Here is a 16,689-nt window from a genome sequence, read left to right on the forward strand (position 1 = left end):
GAGAGGCTTGGATGGATCAGAAGCCACCAAGTGTAGGATTCCCTTATAGTTTCAATATTCATCACTTGGTAGAGACGTCAACTGGCGATTGAGTTCCAGACTGGACGTTCTAGGTATGGCCTACCTTGCCTACGCAAAGCACTGAGGCAGTGGAGGGCACTTAATTGCCAGCAAGGTATCTCAGTAGTACGAAGGTAGACGCTTAGCGAAGAAAAAAAACCACGTCATTGAGTGCACCCTTGAAATATTGGCCTGAATTTGCACCACTGTTTGGCTTGCCAATTCAATATTACACAGAAATGTCATGCCTACAGATTGACTAACCATCTTCAACTGCTACAGCCTTTTCAAGCCTGTAAATGCTTGTTCAGCCCTCAATTCCTACTGCAACACGTTTCAGCAACTAACCGCGCCTCGCCCCAGTGAATCGCGGCCCCATAGCCAATCACGACACCGCGGTTCTTTAGCCTCATTGGATAACTGCACCTCCCACCTTGAACTAACCTTAACCACCAAATCAGTGCTGGCCAGCCTTAACTTCCAACAACCACATCTCATCTGCCATCGGTTCCCGGCATTGACGCTCAGGACGACGGACACTGTATTATCACCCTATTATAATTAACGACGACTATCGGATCGCCCCCCGCGACGCGCCGTTATATCATAATAACCCTTCCCTGCGCTGCCACATCCTTCCGAACTGTGCTGGCAGAGACGCACAACAAACCGAATCGACAACAACAGTCGGGCGACAAGATCTATACGAGCGACTAGACACTGCGCCCGAGTGGCTGCATTTTTCTACTCATAATGGCGGCGAGGAAACTGGCCCAAGAGGTCGACAAGTGCTTCAAAAAGGTCTCCGAGGGTGTGGCCGAATTCGAAGCTATTTACGAAAAGATTGAACAATCGAGTAATCCTGCCCAGAAGGACAAGCTAGAAGATAACCTGAAACGCGAGATCAAGAAGCTCCAGCGACTGAGGGATCAAATCAAAACATGGGCCGCCAGCAACGACATCAAGGACAAAGCTCCCTTGCTGGAGCATCGCAAGCTGATCGAGACGGTTGGTCCCCGCCACTGACAACGGATTGTCATCCAGTATTTTATTGACGGTTGTATCGGGTTTTTAGCAAATGGAAAAGTTCAAGGCCGTGGAGAAGGCCATGAAGACGAAAGCATACTCCAAGGAAGGTCTATCAGCTGCCGCCAAGCTCGATCCCAAGGAGCAGGCAAAGGTTGAGGCCAGCGAATTCTTAAGCGGAATGGTCGATGAGCTGGAACAGCAAATCGAGACACTCGAGGCAGAAGGCGAGTCGATACAAGCGACCATGAAGAAGGGCAAAAACAACACCGCCAAGGCCGAACGCATCGCCGAAGTTGAACGCATTATCGAACGACATAAGTGGCACCAGGGGAAGCTGGAACTTATCAGGAGATCCTTGGAGAATGGCGGAGTCGAGCCCGAGCAAGTGACCGACCTGGAAGAGAGCATTCGATATTATGTGTCGGATGGCATGAACGAAGACTTTATGGAAGATGAGGAGATGTATGAGGAGCTCGACCTTGAGGACGAGGAAGGTACCTACGGCATGGGCGCGGACAACGAGAAGAACTCTTCCCTGGATGCGCAGTCTGTGCAAGAGGACCTTACGACCGACAATGACTTGCCAAAGACACTGACGAGAAAGGCGCAGAAGGAAGTTGACCCAGTACGGAGGACATCTTCTCAGACAAAGTCACCTTTACCTGCACTCGCGACACTCCATGCTCCGCTACCGACTATCAGCAATAGCAGTACGGGTACACCGGCTATGAAGCCAGCATCAGTACCTACAAGGCCCGCCGGAGAAGGACTCAAGTACGCTTCAGCTGCCGCTGCCGCCGCCGCGAGTGATAAGAACAACGTTGGTATCTCTCCACTACCCCCGCCCCCTGGTGCCGCATCATCAAGCATTTCCCCGTTGCCGCAAGCCCGAGCAGCGCGACCAACTCTCCTGCGACATCCTCTGCCCAGCCAGCTTCTCAACAACCAGAGTCAAAGCAGCCCACGCCAGCTCCTGCTCCTGCTGAGCCAGATCCAGTACCTGCGCCAGCCCCTGTACCTGTCACTACGAAACAGTCCAAGCGATCAAAGGCTGCTGGGAAACAAGCAGCAGTCCCCGAGGCCACTCCATCTTCAAAGAGTACGTGTGCAAGACAGTTTTGTATGGCTCGAATAACTGACTTCGATGTAGCTCCACGGACAAATGGTACAGCCAATGGTGTCAAGCAAACCGAGGAAGAGGAAGAATGCATCTACCATTTACCAGCATCGTTACAAGATCTTGTTGATACATATGAGACATCGAGAAAGCGGCCGTATCCTCCATCTGCGCCATCAGCTCTGCGCATGATGACTGCCAGCCAGGCCAGCTGCCCCGATATTGTGGATGCCGATGTTCCACGATCATACCGACCCGACCAACCGGTACCCCCAACAGGGTCAGGATTTCCCCGCGAGCCACTCGCTATCTTCGATGACCCGCGGTTGTACTCCCGTATGGACCCTGACACTCTGTTCTATGTATTCTACTATAAGCAGGGTACTGCCCAACAGTACATGGCAGCCAAGGCTCTGAAAGATCAAAGTTGGCGATTCCATAAGCAGTATCAGACTTGGTTTCAAAGACATGAGGAACCTAAGAACATCACTGAAGACTTTGAGCAAGGCACATACCGATTTTTCGACTATGAGAGCACATGGTAAGTGGACTGACGAAATGACGAAGGGGGGCATGCTGACATGACTGCGCAGGATGAATCGACGCAAGGCTGACTTCAAGTTTGTCTACAAGTTCCTTGAGGATGAGGTCTAATCAACGGTGCTTCTCTAATGGAGATTTGAGTCCATTGACCGTGTATGAGAAATATGGGACGGAGCTATCGGTTTTGGTTGGACGCACCTTGGTTTTGTGAACTCCTGGAGAGGGCGTATTAAGAGCACAGAGAGAGTAAGAAAGGACTTAGGCGGCAACCTCATCTTGCTTTCATCATCAGCTTTTGATGTACTTTCTGGAACAGGTAAATATGCAACATGCTACGCGGGGCGTTGTCAACCTCATTGTTTGAGATATGAATACGAGCCTTTCGAGTGCAGGGCATTGTCGCCCTGAACGACTATTCTGTTGAAGTGTATGGTCAAATGTATGTGGCTCGTTTGCCTCATTCTACCCGTGATCAATGTCTTCCAAAAGGAACTGGCTCCTCGGATCGTCCACCCCCTGTGCAGCTCGACAGCCTCTCTTTCAGCCAGCGCAGCCTCGGACTCGGTAGGCGTTAGGGCAAGGCTCTCTTAGTGGCGCACAATGATGTGAGGTGTTTCATTCCTCCGTGGCTGAATGCCCAGTGTCTGCACTGACGTGGCACGTCCTGAAGCGTAGTCAAGGTGAAGCGTTCAGACTGGTGAAATTTGAGGACAAGTTGGGTGAACAACCCTATTTCTGAGGGCTGCTGCATTGCTGCCCAAAAGGCGAGAAGTGACCTAAGAGCATTGGATTTCGCGACTACTTGAATGTAGATAAACCCGTCTCCATAGGAAGACGGTGAGACACTCTTTGGGCTCATCAAGTTTCCTCTTCTTGTTGTCTCAACGATTTATACACAACCGGCGTGGGCTGGTCGCATTACCGGCCATCGAGGCGATGCTACACCTGTAGCACATTTCAAGTCATCGCAGACAACGTGGCTTTCGGATATGGGAAGACAGTCGAGTGGACAAAGCACAAGATGAGGACCCTTGCCGCCCCAGGCGACACAGTTGCAGTTTCGTTTCTCCTCTTAGCAATTCCTTTGGTTTGTCAAACCTGAGCTGACATGTGTATGACTTGATGACACACTTCCTCAACGATAAGGTTGCCCAAATTGCGTCGTCAGTTGTTCAGGGCTGGCGGAATGATTGCCTTGTCGCCTGTGACGCGGGTGCCTTGTGCCATCGTCATTATGCCTATCAGACTCTGCCAAGGCGACTTTCAGCAGCGTTCGCCATCCAGCGCTTTTGTGGGTGAGGCATACCCTCTTTCGAATGACAAGCTTGCGGCACAGCTCTGCGCTTGCTTCTATATCGTCCAAGACTCAAAGTTAAGGGTAGCCATTTGGGTAACAAGATTGTCGCCCCCAACTGCGTCGGCGTCACCGTACAAGTCGACTGGGATTTGAAACGAAACCAATGCAGGCTACAACAGGAAGGTTTCTAGAATGCTTCCATGCTTGTCAACTTCGCAAAGATTCGGATACGAGATTCCTGGCAAGCGAGTGTCAATTCCGTGGCTAGGGTGGCATGGATTGGCTTCCCTGCGAGGGAAGGGTTCTACTCCGTAGTGAGTCTGATGACCCTGTCGAAAACGATCATGATCTCATAACGGGCGAACCATTTTCAACTGCTCCTCTCCTCCTGCATTTGACACTTGCTGCTCCAGTCAGCCTCACTATTAAGACTCCTTGAGCTTTTCCCTGGGGGCTCTACACTATTCGGTGTGTTGACTTGCCAGGTACGATACATTGGTAAGTCGAACACTTGTATCGGGGGATTTCCCCAGCGTTGTCTTGCAGATTCCGGGTAGGGATCCGGTAGGACTCGAGGAGAGACAAGGCCTTTTAGGGCGTCCAGGGTGGTTTTCGTTCAGGCGCTTGCTACTTTTGCTCATCACTTTGGGTGCCCTGAAGAACCGCCTTGTCAATTGTTGAGACATGTCAGATTGACCATGATACGCCAGGCTCTGATAGACGCAGCGAGTTACACAACCCAGACCACCACCAACCTTGTAATTCAAGCAGATAGGTGGGATCAGAAAGATGTGTGGCAGATGCTAGAATGACGATGCTGGGTTTATTTTTGTCTGTGCTCTGTTCTGCTGGAGACCTCGAAGGTTACTATTGCTGGCCGTTTGCCCCATGTTGCCAATTGAGCACTGGGACTGGCTCACAGGTGCCATGACCAAAAATCAGAATTCCTGAACTGGTCCGAGCCTAGGCAGCAAAATATCGTTGTTGGTTGAGTTAATTGATCGACACATGGCAAAGGGATCGCTGCGTTATTGGTGCATTTGTTGACTTCTCCATAGCGTTGAGGCTCGTGCCCGTGCTTGTGCTTGTGCTCGTGAGCTTCGAGAAGTTGTTTAATGCTTGCGCCGCCGAGATCGACAAGCTATTATCCATACCCAGCGGTTGTCTTGGTGCTAATGCGAAGCATTAGATTTAGGCCACCGCATAAAAGTGCATGTTAGATGATTCTATGGATAAGAACCTGGAAGTCAGGATGTCAGATGGCACTTTGACCAATACAACGTCGACGTTTAGAAGGAGCAAGCAACCCCGGGCTGGGGTTTCCACTACCGTAGCAGGGGCCATCGACAGGGCAGGAGCAGGAGGGGTAAGGAGTGCGAGCTGGAGGCAGGTACTGCCCTCCGCTGGGATGGAATTCTACCTCCGCTCTGCAGTGCCTTTCCTGTGTAAGGTGGACCTACCCCTCAGGGAGCAAGAAAACACCGGACCTCAATACAGGGTGTCAAAATAAACTCAGCAGAGTGTTCCCTAAGCTTAGGATAGACTTACCTAAGTATTTTTTATCGCTTAGGGTCAAGGTCCTAAGTTTTCTTTTCTCCCCTAGCTACAGGTACCTTACCTACCTTAGGTGATGGAAGCCCATTGCATAATTGTATTGGATTCTGCCTCGTCAAGAGTCCTAAAGACCTTTGTTCCATCCAACTTTCAACCCAATATGATTGACCGATTACTGATGAAACGGTATGGACGGATTCCTTGTCGTGTCGATCGAATACCGCACTCAATCCTCCCGTTACCGAGCACCAAATTTGTCCTGTCCCGCTGTTGTCGACGACCCTTCTAGTGAGCTTCCAGTGGCACATGCACGCAAAAGCGCACTGGCCAAGCCAACTTTCCCTCTGGTAGTGACCGAAAACTGCTGAGCTGGCCTGGCACAGCCCCTATCCTAGTCCTGCCTTTGTGCGGTTTCTCGGTTATCTGTCGTCAAGGACAGCTTGTCGTTAGGGATGCGCATGTCAAATCATTCCCGCATCCACTGCCGCCAGCCCGTGCCAGAATCATTTGCTCCATGATCTTCAGCCCCAGAGCATCGCCACGCCCTGTTGGAACTTGCCCATCCAGAAGCAAGTTTGATCACCACCCAAAGGGAGGCAAGAAATCCTAGTTCCTCTTTTCTAAGTGCTAAAAAGACTTGGGTAAGTCTAGTGTTTCCGAGCAAGCCCTTGACTGGATTATTTTTGCGCCCTGGCTGGGCGTCTGAAGTTTTCTTGCTCCGTTGAACACTTTTAGCCGTCAATTGCTGGGCGCAACCACTTAGACTCATGGTTCTATCTCTTACCGAAACAGGCACTCGGCCAGTTTCCTAGTTCCACAGAAGCAGTCAAGGCTGGCTTCTGGTTAGTTTCCAATCTGAAGCCTGCAGTTTGAAAGCTTCGTTCCACGACTTATGGATACATATCCTGGACCGACAAATGCACACATTACACGCCTCCCATTGGATTTGTCCCGGGCTTGTACTCCATGCTACTGCGAAATTCACAGATCCCGGTTGAGCCGGTATTCTATAGGGCACCACCACCTCGTAGCTTTTTATGCAAGCCAACGATTGCTGTTCCTGGGGACCTCTAGCTGACCTCAGAGTGAGCTATCTTAGCTACCTATATTTGCTACTGTTGCATCGCCATCTATGTCCCCTTTCCCCCTTGGGACACCGGCCAGGAGCACACCACACTTGATAGGGTGTCTCCAGTCTTGACTCGGTTCTCTATGCTCGTTGCTGTTATCTCCATTCAGCTTGACTTTACCCTAGTCTCCCACCCAAACGACAAGTGTCTATTTACGCATCACGAGCCAGCTTGCGCCAAATGCTGCTTCGCCTTAGACCCATGCCTGCCCTGTGTACTGCCACCCTTGCCTTTCTCCAGTCGCCGGTCTCAGAACTGGTTATCTTATGGCTGTCCTTCTATCAAGTTACCTAACTATGTTTCTATCTGTTCAAAGGTTGGCCCGGGTGGAGTCCGCTGCGTTCCCCGACAGCTACCCTGGCCATGTCATTGATCCTTGGACACTACTCTGGAGCTTTAGCAGTACAAGCTGGTGCTCTCTTCCAATTCCGACCGCGGCTGTTTCTGGAAATCGGCGTCTCTTACAGTTTCAAGTCCATACTGCCTTTTACCTTTGTGTATTACACAGATGACTCCTACCCTCGCCTCACTAATCAATGTGCGATTTGAGCCTCACCTTGGCCAATATCATCCTGGGCTGCACTAGTTGTCTCCCCCCCTCCTTCACTCCTTTACTCTTTCAAACATATAACCACCTCTCTGGTCCCTTCCATTGCTTCGATTGTTAGACCATTATCATAACATCAAGTCTCATGCACCAAACTTCTTCTCTTCCATTCCAGGACCGCCATCAAGATATTACTTTGGTTGCGGCCTATACTTGTTCTATCTTTGCATCATCTACTTCCCTCCGTAACCTTATTTACAAGCCCTTGGCTCGTCCTCTTAAACACCCGTGCTTGCTGCCTTCTCCCTAATTGACTTATACTATACCATCTTCTTTGCTCAAGTTTCCCCCATCTCAGGACAAGTTTTCATCATACATAATGGGATCCAACTACTGGAACAACAGCAGCTGGTATGATGCCTCATCACCACAGGACCAGGCCTCGTCGCCAACTGGATACTCCTTCGACTATTATCAGTCACAGCCTTTGGTCAGATATGGTAGTTCTGGCAGTAACTCCCAGGCTTCCACCAGGGGCCCCGAGTCACCTATAGACGGCAGCTACTACACTCTGCATGGCTCACCAACTATGGACGATACTTTTTATCAACAAAGCCATAGCTATCAACAGCATTATACCTCTGGTCAGACAAGAGCTGGAGAATCTTCTGTGCCACGGGGCGAGTCGTAAGTCCAGTCCCTATTGTAAGATAGTACATTGCTAACTCTTGTGTTTCTCAAGTGGAAATGACTGGCCAGTCTCTTGCCTTCACCCTGGCTGTACTTCTCGCCCTTTCAAACGTACTGCCGACCTCATTCGTCACTACAAGAACACGCATGCTCCCGAATCGAGCAAGGATGTCTATCTATGTGACTATCCTCGATGCACTCGCTTTCGTGAGCCCTTCCACCGTCGCGATCACTTCCGAGACCATCTTCGCGAGTACCACTGTGAAGACATCATGAAGCGAGGCGCCACTGTCAACGAAGAGTGGCTCGAAGGTCGCTACACTCCTTCTACTTGGTGGCGCTGCCCCCGATGCCTTGTCAGAGTCAACATCTCAAAGCACGGCTACGAATGCCCCGGGTGTAAGACATCGTGCGAGTCTAAGCGCAAAGAGAAGCGCCGCAGTCGATCTTGAGGTGTGTGGGCAGAGATACGGCCTTGCGCATACAATCCAGCCAACCATGACACACCAAGTATCGCATTGGATGGCTTGAAACTACACTTCTGTTTCACTCTGGGCTTCTTCTGTGAGCAAGCTTACACAGACAAACCGTTGGCATAGTACTGATCGCCAGCTCTGCATTATTGCTTTGGCCCGCTCACCGACGCTGGACACCATCTCGCCATCAGCCTAGCTGAGCATCCAGCAGCTCTTGTATACATATTGTTACATCAAGGACAGCAAAACAACCTACGCAAGGCATCTTTTTCTTTTTTTGCAAGACATGCAGCGAGGAACCCATTTTCTGCAACAGTCTTGGATGCCAGGCTTTCTCAGCCTTGGCCTTTTCCTTTCCTCATTCCTGCCCATCCACACTCACACTCTCTAAGTCGTCCTCAAGATCAGCAAAAACGCCTATGCGTTGCAGATCTTATCCCCACTGGGGGGTTGCATCACGCTGAGGCTGACTTGAGAGAATTGTTCTAGAAGCGGGGCTGTCTGCGGGGATTATTTCAGCGTGGCTGTGTGTGTCATGTACGATACTTCTGTCATGCTTCCATTCCTTCTTTCGAGTTTCCTTTCTTGGCTAAGATTTCTGGGGTCTTACTGGGGTCCCAGAACTCTACTGAAGGCACCGAGATAAGACGTCTTGGTTATTGGAGGGATGATCACGCAGTGACGTTTATGATGATATATGAGGTCGATCCTATTTATTAGAGGCTGGTGTTCTTTACATAGACGGTGGGAGTTTTGTTCGTTCTACACAGTTTTGGTTTCTGGCGCATTTAGAGGATCTCTTTTTCTGTATACACCCTTGTTGTATTTTACATGTACATATGATCCCATGATGCCTACAGTGCCCTAGCTCGGAAATGTTAGAATTGCTGTTATCTATTTACCCTTCAATGTGACACACATCTGCTGTGGTATTTCCCCTGGCTTAAGCATGTGCGACGAGGCAAGAGACGAGTTGCAATCAGGAGGCTGATCCATCCTGAAGGGCCCCTGTCTAAGGTACGTGGATGTTGTGCCGTGTTCCCCGCCATACCTCAAATGTAGTGGATGGCTTCCACAGCAGTCGGATGTCTTCCCCAGGTAACATTGCGCCATATGGCGCACTACATTTCCAGCTCGTGACCACATACGTAGTTTGCGGCTTTTCTCGTCCTGAGTCCCTGGACGTCCTCTGACTCACTGCGTATCGATGCGCTAGGATGCCCCAAATCTTCAAGGTTGCAATTGCTTTACCTGATCCGATAAACAAGGTTCCAAATCAGCTTGAAGCGCAGGAAGAAGATTCATTGGGGAAAAGAGAACAAGTCTTGTCGATTTGGTCTGTTTACATGCATCTTTCGAGAAATATAGACCTATTTTGAAGAAAGTGGCTGATTTGAGGGTTCTAGCTAACTTTCCGTTAATCATCTTATCTCCGAATCCCTAAAGTTAATCCTCCTCGATTGGATCGTCATTGTAGTTTGGCATGGTGCGGAAATCAGGCCGCCCCTTATCCCTGCGCCTTCTAGATCGTTGCCGTCTTCCCTTGCTCCGTGGCGCATCCATGTAAACCAGCGATTTAGTGGAGGGGACGTCACTAGCTAATCGACCAACAAAGAGTTGCGGTTGATGGAACTTGAACTCGGCATGCAGCGGTTGAGGCGAGGAGGGTTGAGCAATGATAGAGTCGGTCGCGTCCGCGATATCTACCCTTGCGGCGGTTTCCGATGACGGGGCTTCCAGCTCTACGCCCGGTATATCTTGAATTTGGTCATCTGCCAAAATAAAGTTACGTCCTTCCGTTGTGGGTGTTTCTCCTCGGGATGCTGAAGGGGGTTCTGCGATATCGCTTGGTGGTGCGCTCGAGACTGAACACAAAGATGATTCTTCAAACATCCGGGGCACATTTGGCTTCTTCAAACCCAGTGCGCATTTTGTTTGTTCATGTGCCTCCTCTCGAGCCTTTCGGCTGGTCTCAACGCTATCGTTATCAAGAACGAACTTCTTCCAAATTTCGTCTTCGTCAGCATTTGGTGTTGTTTCTTGTTGTGTTTGATCCTCAATATTTGGCTCCTGCTGTTCCTCGCTAGCAGCCAAGAGGTCTAGTAGGTCTTGAACATTGGGAGTCACAGGCATGAAGGAGCCCATTGGGAGAACCAGGTCGCGTCTAGTTTTGAGACTGTTCTCACTTCTTTCGTAGCTCGAGCTTTTAGGTAGAGCGTGAGGACTTGTTGCTGGTGGGATATCAGCAAAAGGCTCTCTTGCTTGAAGCTCAGGTAGCTCTTGTTCGTCGTCTAATGGCTCGTGTTGGCTCTCAGATGGAGGTATGCTAGATGGGTACGTTTCCGAAGACCTTGGTTGTGGCTCTTCGTACGCATGTGATGAGTTCTGTCCTTGATTTTCGCTGCTTATCAGATTCCCTATATGCGACTTGTCATTGAAGGTGTCCATATAGTTGCTTAGACTTGAGCTGGTGGGTCTTTGAGGCCCTTTCTCTCTACTTAGCTGAACTGACTGCTGTTGTCTCGGTTTGGTAGTTGATGCCAACCACATGTTCCATCGAATGTCTTCGGCTGTGGGCCTATCAGAAGGTCTTGGAGTACCAAGAATAGCTACAACACTTGCACCTTCATCCAAGTCAGGAGACTTAGTTTCAATCACCTGGTGTCGTCGCCGAATTGGCTGTGGCTGATGGATGATAGGCGCATGAGTTTGTACAACGTATCTTGGTTCATCAGTTTCTCTTGCTAACCATTCCTCCTGGTCTGGGGAATGTGCTGCCGTTGAAAGGCTCGTGAGTGGATAACTTCGTTCGTTATGGGTTTGAGATACATGAAAGTCGTGGGATCTTGGTGGCCTCTCTCGATGATGACGAATACTACGAGATTGCTGGTAGGAGGATAGAGACGCCTGGCTCGTAGTATCATGGGATTGTGGGATTTCGAGACGGGATACAAAATCTTGTCGTGTGGCATAGCTTCGTACTGAGTTGTTATCCCTACTCCATCGTAGATTCTGACTTCCAATATTTATCTCAATATCGTTCTCTGAAAGTCGACCTAAGGTTCTCTTGTTGAGTTGATCCTTCGGGCCAGGACTGTACATCGATCGGTGGCCACTCCTGGAGGTTGGTTTCGCAAGCAGCTTTGTGAATCGATCCCTTTGTTGGGAGAAGTCAACCGTTACAGGTTTTTGAGTAATGACACCGGTCCAATCAGCCTTCTCCAATAGCCTGCGTCTTTTGGATGCTATGTCCAACTCTTGCTTGTCTTTGTCTTGCGAACTTGTCAGAGAGCTCTCGACTTCTGGTCCCTGATTTCCGAGATTTGACTCTCTCCCTCTTCCGTTTCTTTTCTTGTGTGAGCTTTCTGTCTCGGATTGTCTATGTATGAGCTTTCCTCTTGGTGTTCTTTGCTTCCGGCGCGGGGTCGAGGAATTTGACTGGCGACCTTGAGATGAAGTTGGCTGTGGAATATAATCAGGTACGAAGGATGAAATATCAAGGCCATTGCTTGTAGCCGGCGCATTCTTTCTCGCTCTGGCTTTAGCAAAGTATTGTTTTTGTCGGGCAGCGTCCTTATCCCAACCTTTTCGACGAGAATGGCGGGCGAGAGCGCCTTCGGTCCAATTCATCGTGGATTATGAGATCGGCCCTTAAGTGAGTGTTCAAGTTTGGTGGCTAGATACAGAATATTGCGTCCTTGATTAGTTGCTTTATGGGGCATGTGAAAAGTTGATGCAATATGGCAGTTATCAACAACGTACCTGCTATCTGCTGGCATTGGAAGCTTACTTGCCAACTTTGGATTGCACAGTAAGCGTCCAGAATTTGATGGCATCTGTTGGCTGATAGAAAATCGATAGCCTCAATCCTTCAAACCAAATTTCAGAAGATTGATCTTTCGGGTCGATCACAGCTCGCGATAGGCGAGTGTAACATTGTTGGACTCATCGATGGATTGTCATCCGTAAGCCAGTGTGCGATATACTAGTGGATGAAAGATGTAGGCTCAGTGAAGTAGGACTCTGTATAATAGTATATCAAGAAACTTTTTCAGAATCTCTGATACTCATAATAAATCATTGTGCTATTGATCTAATGCTAGGAAATGTGTTTTGTTGATGTAACTTACACGATCATCTATACGGTGTTAATTAATGATGTGAGGCACGTGCACACGGTGCAAGCACAGGCCAGCTAAGCTACAACGTGATGACGGAGCTCCCTTGAATGAATCGAGTCCCTTAACGTGGAGCTACATCTCCATTAGCATTTAGCGCCAAGACGACACATCTCAACAAGGACGACAACACACCCCATACAGGATTGAATCATATACGTTTAAGCCAACTGACACCTCATCATGGCCGACGCAGAAGAGAAGGCCCGCAAGGAGAAGATTGCTGCGGCCAAGAAGCGTGTTCGATTACCCCTCCCTTCTTATCCTGGCTGCTTTCGCTAACATTGCGACACAGGTCGAGCAGTTGAAGAAGAAGAACAATAAGAAGGCCACTCCAGCAGCAAAGCAAACAAAAACAGAACCAGCCGAAACCCCCGCGCCCGAGCCCGTCGCTGAAAAGGCTGAGGCTGCCCCAGCCAGCGAAGAGAAAGCCGTCGAGGAACCCAAGAAGAAGGCTCAAGAGAAGCCATCTGCTAAGGAACCCGCGCAACCGCTTAAAGTGGAAACCCAGGAGAGCAGCGATGAAGACGACGATAGCGATGAGGACAGCAGCAGTGACGAAGAGACCTCGGCTTCCGCTACCCCCTCTCTCGCCCAACAGTCGAAACTTAGATCTACCTCATTTCGTGCCGGCGCCATTGCCTCAGGAGGTGCTGCGCCTGGTAGCCCTTTCAGTCCCGATGGCGAAACCGCTCCAGATATCTACAGAAAGCATATGGCCAGGATCGAAGAATTAGAAAAGGAGAACAAACGTCTATCTAAAGAGGCAGCGGACTCGGAGAAGCGATGGCAGAAGGCCGAAAACGAATTGGCCGACATACGAGAGGCCGATGGTGAAGATGCAGTAAAAGCAGGTGGACAAGAAGATGGGCTTTTGGATAGTTTGGTAGGCTATAATGCATGCAACCACAACCGCGCTCAATCCGCTAACTCTTCCATAGAAGAGCCAGGTCGCCTCGCTTCAACGTCAAAACACCCAGCTCCAACAACAGGTATCGCGAGGACCTGGTCATGGCCACCGTCCTTCCATGTCTGTGGCCTCGCCTCCAGCAGATCTGAAAGCTGAGCTTGAGGCTAAGACCGCAACAATTGAGTCTATGGAAATTGAAATCTCGAAACTGAGAGCACAGGCAGAACGACACGCCAGTGGATCATCGTCCGACAAGGAACAGGTTACTGCTCTGGAGGACAAACTAGCTCGTGCTGAAGCTGCGGCGGGTAAGGCTCAGCGTGAACTACAGGACCTCAAGCATAACCTCGAGAGGACAGCTGAGAAGGCAGTCCGCGAAGGCAGCGAACGAACAAGTGCTGAGACCAAGATCAAGACTCTCGAGCATGAGCTCGAAGAGGTGAAGAGCGCTCGTGATGAGCTGGAGAAGAAGGTTGAGGCATTGGATAAGAAGGCGACAACCCTGACTACATTACATAAGGAGCAAGATTCTCGCTTACAGGCAATCAAGAAGGAGAAGGAGAAGGCGGAACACGATGTCACGGAGTTGAGGGCACAGGTTGAGAAGCTTGAGAGCGAAAATGCAAAGCTCCGAAGCAGGAAGTCCATGGAGGGTGGCGGCGGATTAGATGATGAAGGTGTTGATGAACTTGAGGACGAGGAACGCCAGAAGCTTGAGAGAAAGATCCGAGCGCTGGAGAGCGAAGTGCATGAGCTTCGAAGTGGAGCATGGATTGAGAAACGCCGCGAACTGGAGGCAACTAGTCCAGGCTTCCATGATGTCGACCTCTCCCCTGGTCATGCGATGTCTCCAACCCAACGCAGGAAATCAGGACCTGGAGGAGGAATTGGTGATTTCTTTACGAGTGGCCTCAACGCTCTGGCCGGTGGTAATGATGATGATTTCCTTGAGGACGACGATATGGACTTTGACGAGGATGCATTCCGCAAGGCGCAAGAGGAGGAGTCAAAGAGACGGATCGAGCGGATCAAGGAGATTAAGAGATCACTTAAGCATTGGGAAGGTTGGAGGTTGGACATTGTTGAGAACAGAAGGGGAGGAAACGAAGGCGTTGGTGAAATCTTTGACGTTTGAGCTGATGCAGGATGTTTGTTAGATGAAAAGGAAAGGCTTGATAGAATTAAGTCTAGCCTAGAAGAAAGAGGACTATTTATACTAGTCCCTGAGATGATTGCCTCTATAGGCATCACCTGTTTGTCCTTGCTGCCTAGATAGGCTATATGCATATTAGGTAGCAAGGCAAACAGCAAATAACTACAAATATAGGTATAGGCAAACCTAACCAACAATGTTTGCAGTGTTGCTGGGTGGACGATGCCCAAGGAATGTATATTAGAATAGAAAGAGATTCCGGGGCGATAAACGGAAGGGATATCCATGATTATTTCCAGCCACTGTGGCATACCTGTTTCCGGTTTTGTTTCCGAGACTTCATGAAATATGAGTTGGTCTCCTACCATGAGCTTGATAAGCACCACAGAATGAAAGGGCACCTCGGTGCTACCACAGCAACCATTGGTTTCGACTGAATGAGGTATTTAAATGCCTGTTCATTCCTTTGCTGTCGGAGGGCCCGTGAACTTTGATGATTCCCGCGGGACAAGTACGTATCCGACTCGAACAACGGAATCAGACACACACAGCTGTATTGAGGCATGTTGGAAATATGCTTACCCAGAAGCAATGATTGAATTGGAACTATTCGGAAGATCATAATCACAACATATCCCGACTCTCAAATCCGGCATCCAATGTCGGTATCTCATTCCTTTTGCTCGGACATCAACCGAATATCATCCCCCGATGACGGCGCGGAGAGTGGATACCACGACCGGAGATCCGAGTTGGAGAACGGAGATGCGCTCCGCGCCGAGATACAAGAGGCCGGGAGGTGTTATTCCCGGTAGAGTGTGCCAAAAGGGTTTATATAAATCAATCAATATGAAGCTCAAAGAATCATCACCCAACCTACATCAAATGGAAGATCTGAGGCTTGCATCGGACCCGCTTACTTCCGGCCCATGTTTCAAGGTCGACCACCTATAGCCGTATCAAAATGCAACAGAGGAGCTTTCCCGCACTCGGCGACAGTAACACCGAGATGAGGCAAAAAACGAGAGCAGCTGTCATGCACGAGATGTAGCGCCTAAGTTAAAGCCAAGCAGCCATAGCGTCCGGCGGTAGTCGTCGTCCCCCACTGAGCGGGGGACCAAGTGCGGAACCCATCGACACTAGTGTTAACCGTCGAGGCTGGGACTGGCTGGGCATTTTTTCTCTCTGCTTGCAGCTTTTGATGCGGTGCCCCAGCTCGGTCAGGTACCGAGCCTTATCCCCAAAAGAACCTGGCAGGAAGAGAAAAGGAATACTCGAGACACACCCTGAGAGTTGGGGGGACGTAATTGAGGCCACGAGGGGTCTAAAGACTCTCGAAAATCATCGTGAGATGGTCAACTGAGGTCAAGTTGAGCTTCATGTTGGACAAGAACGTCATATGTAGACACTTTAGATAGGGAGACTCGACCCCTGTCATATCACAGCATGCGATTGTCTAAAAAGATCATGTCAGCCACGTTTGATATCCCGCACCGCATCATCCGTCTTCGGCCTTGGACCCTACAAGGCTAAAAGGAAAAGAGAACAGTCCGTTGTCGGAAGAATTGGAACTGAATGTTCCTTTGTCCTTCCTATTTCTCTCTCTCGATTTTGGCTGAAATCCCATCTCTACATCACCAACATTGTTTCTCATCAACAGCTCCAACATCAGAAGAAAACGACGTTTCGATCGAATCGAGTCTTGTAAGTGCAGTTTTTATATGTCATGTCGTTGCTAGCTTCGCTCGTTGTCAGTGGTCAATTGTCAGCCACAACAGGTGTCATGATACAGTTGTATCGTCATTGACCAACGATATTCCTCATGAGCATTTAGAAGACCGCAAGGGCTTTTCTAGATTCGCTTGGTCTGAGGATTCTAGCAGCTAAATACTATAGATCTGATCTCGGGTTGGATCATTCTATTTCTGCTGAATTAAAGATGCACCACCCAAACCCTCGTGGTCCTGTCAGGACAAACATTTCCTAACTCACACCCCTCAAGAGG

The 16,689-nt window shown here is 49.6% G+C and overlaps 4 protein-coding genes; 3 read left to right on the forward strand and 1 right to left on the reverse strand.

The window, feature by feature from the left end:
- Window positions 1–813: 813 nt before the first annotated feature.
- Window positions 814–2,860, forward strand: FFUJ_07095 (related to NOT3-general negative regulator of transcription, subunit 3; the record flags this gene model as incomplete). XM_023577309.1 has 5 exons in its annotated part: window positions 814–1,068; window positions 1,136–1,909; window positions 1,957–2,188; window positions 2,240–2,747; window positions 2,800–2,860. The coding sequence occupies 5 exons, from the start codon at window positions 814–816 to the stop codon at window positions 2,858–2,860; spliced, it is 1,830 nt and encodes a 609-aa protein (XP_023431421.1).
- A 4,796-nt stretch (window positions 2,861–7,656) lies between these two features.
- FFUJ_07096 (uncharacterized protein) lies at window positions 7,657–8,419 on the forward strand (the record flags this gene model as incomplete). XM_023577310.1 has 2 exons in its annotated part: window positions 7,657–7,964; window positions 8,020–8,419. 2 exons carry the CDS (start codon window positions 7,657–7,659, stop codon window positions 8,417–8,419), a joined length of 708 nt encoding a protein of 235 aa, XP_023430399.1.
- Window positions 8,420–9,889: 1,470 nt separating this feature from the next.
- Window positions 9,890–12,073, reverse strand: FFUJ_07097 (uncharacterized protein; the record flags this gene model as incomplete). Its single annotated transcript, XM_023577311.1, has 1 exon — window positions 9,890–12,073. The coding sequence occupies one exon, from the start codon at window positions 12,071–12,073 to the stop codon at window positions 9,890–9,892; it is 2,184 nt and encodes a 727-aa protein (XP_023430400.1).
- A 731-nt stretch (window positions 12,074–12,804) lies between these two features.
- On the forward strand, window positions 12,805–14,666 carry FFUJ_07098 (related to USO1-intracellular protein transport protein; the record flags this gene model as incomplete). XM_023577312.1 has 3 exons in its annotated part: window positions 12,805–12,861; window positions 12,917–13,507; window positions 13,563–14,666. The coding sequence occupies 3 exons, from the start codon at window positions 12,805–12,807 to the stop codon at window positions 14,664–14,666; spliced, it is 1,752 nt and encodes a 583-aa protein (XP_023430401.1).
- Between the last annotated feature and the right edge of the window lie 2,023 nt (window positions 14,667–16,689).

The sequence above is a fragment of the Fusarium fujikuroi genome, chromosome FFUJ_chr05 (assembly GCF_900079805.1).
Source record: "Fusarium fujikuroi IMI 58289 draft genome, chromosome FFUJ_chr05".
Lineage (NCBI taxonomy): Eukaryota > Fungi > Ascomycota > Sordariomycetes > Hypocreales > Nectriaceae > Fusarium > Fusarium fujikuroi.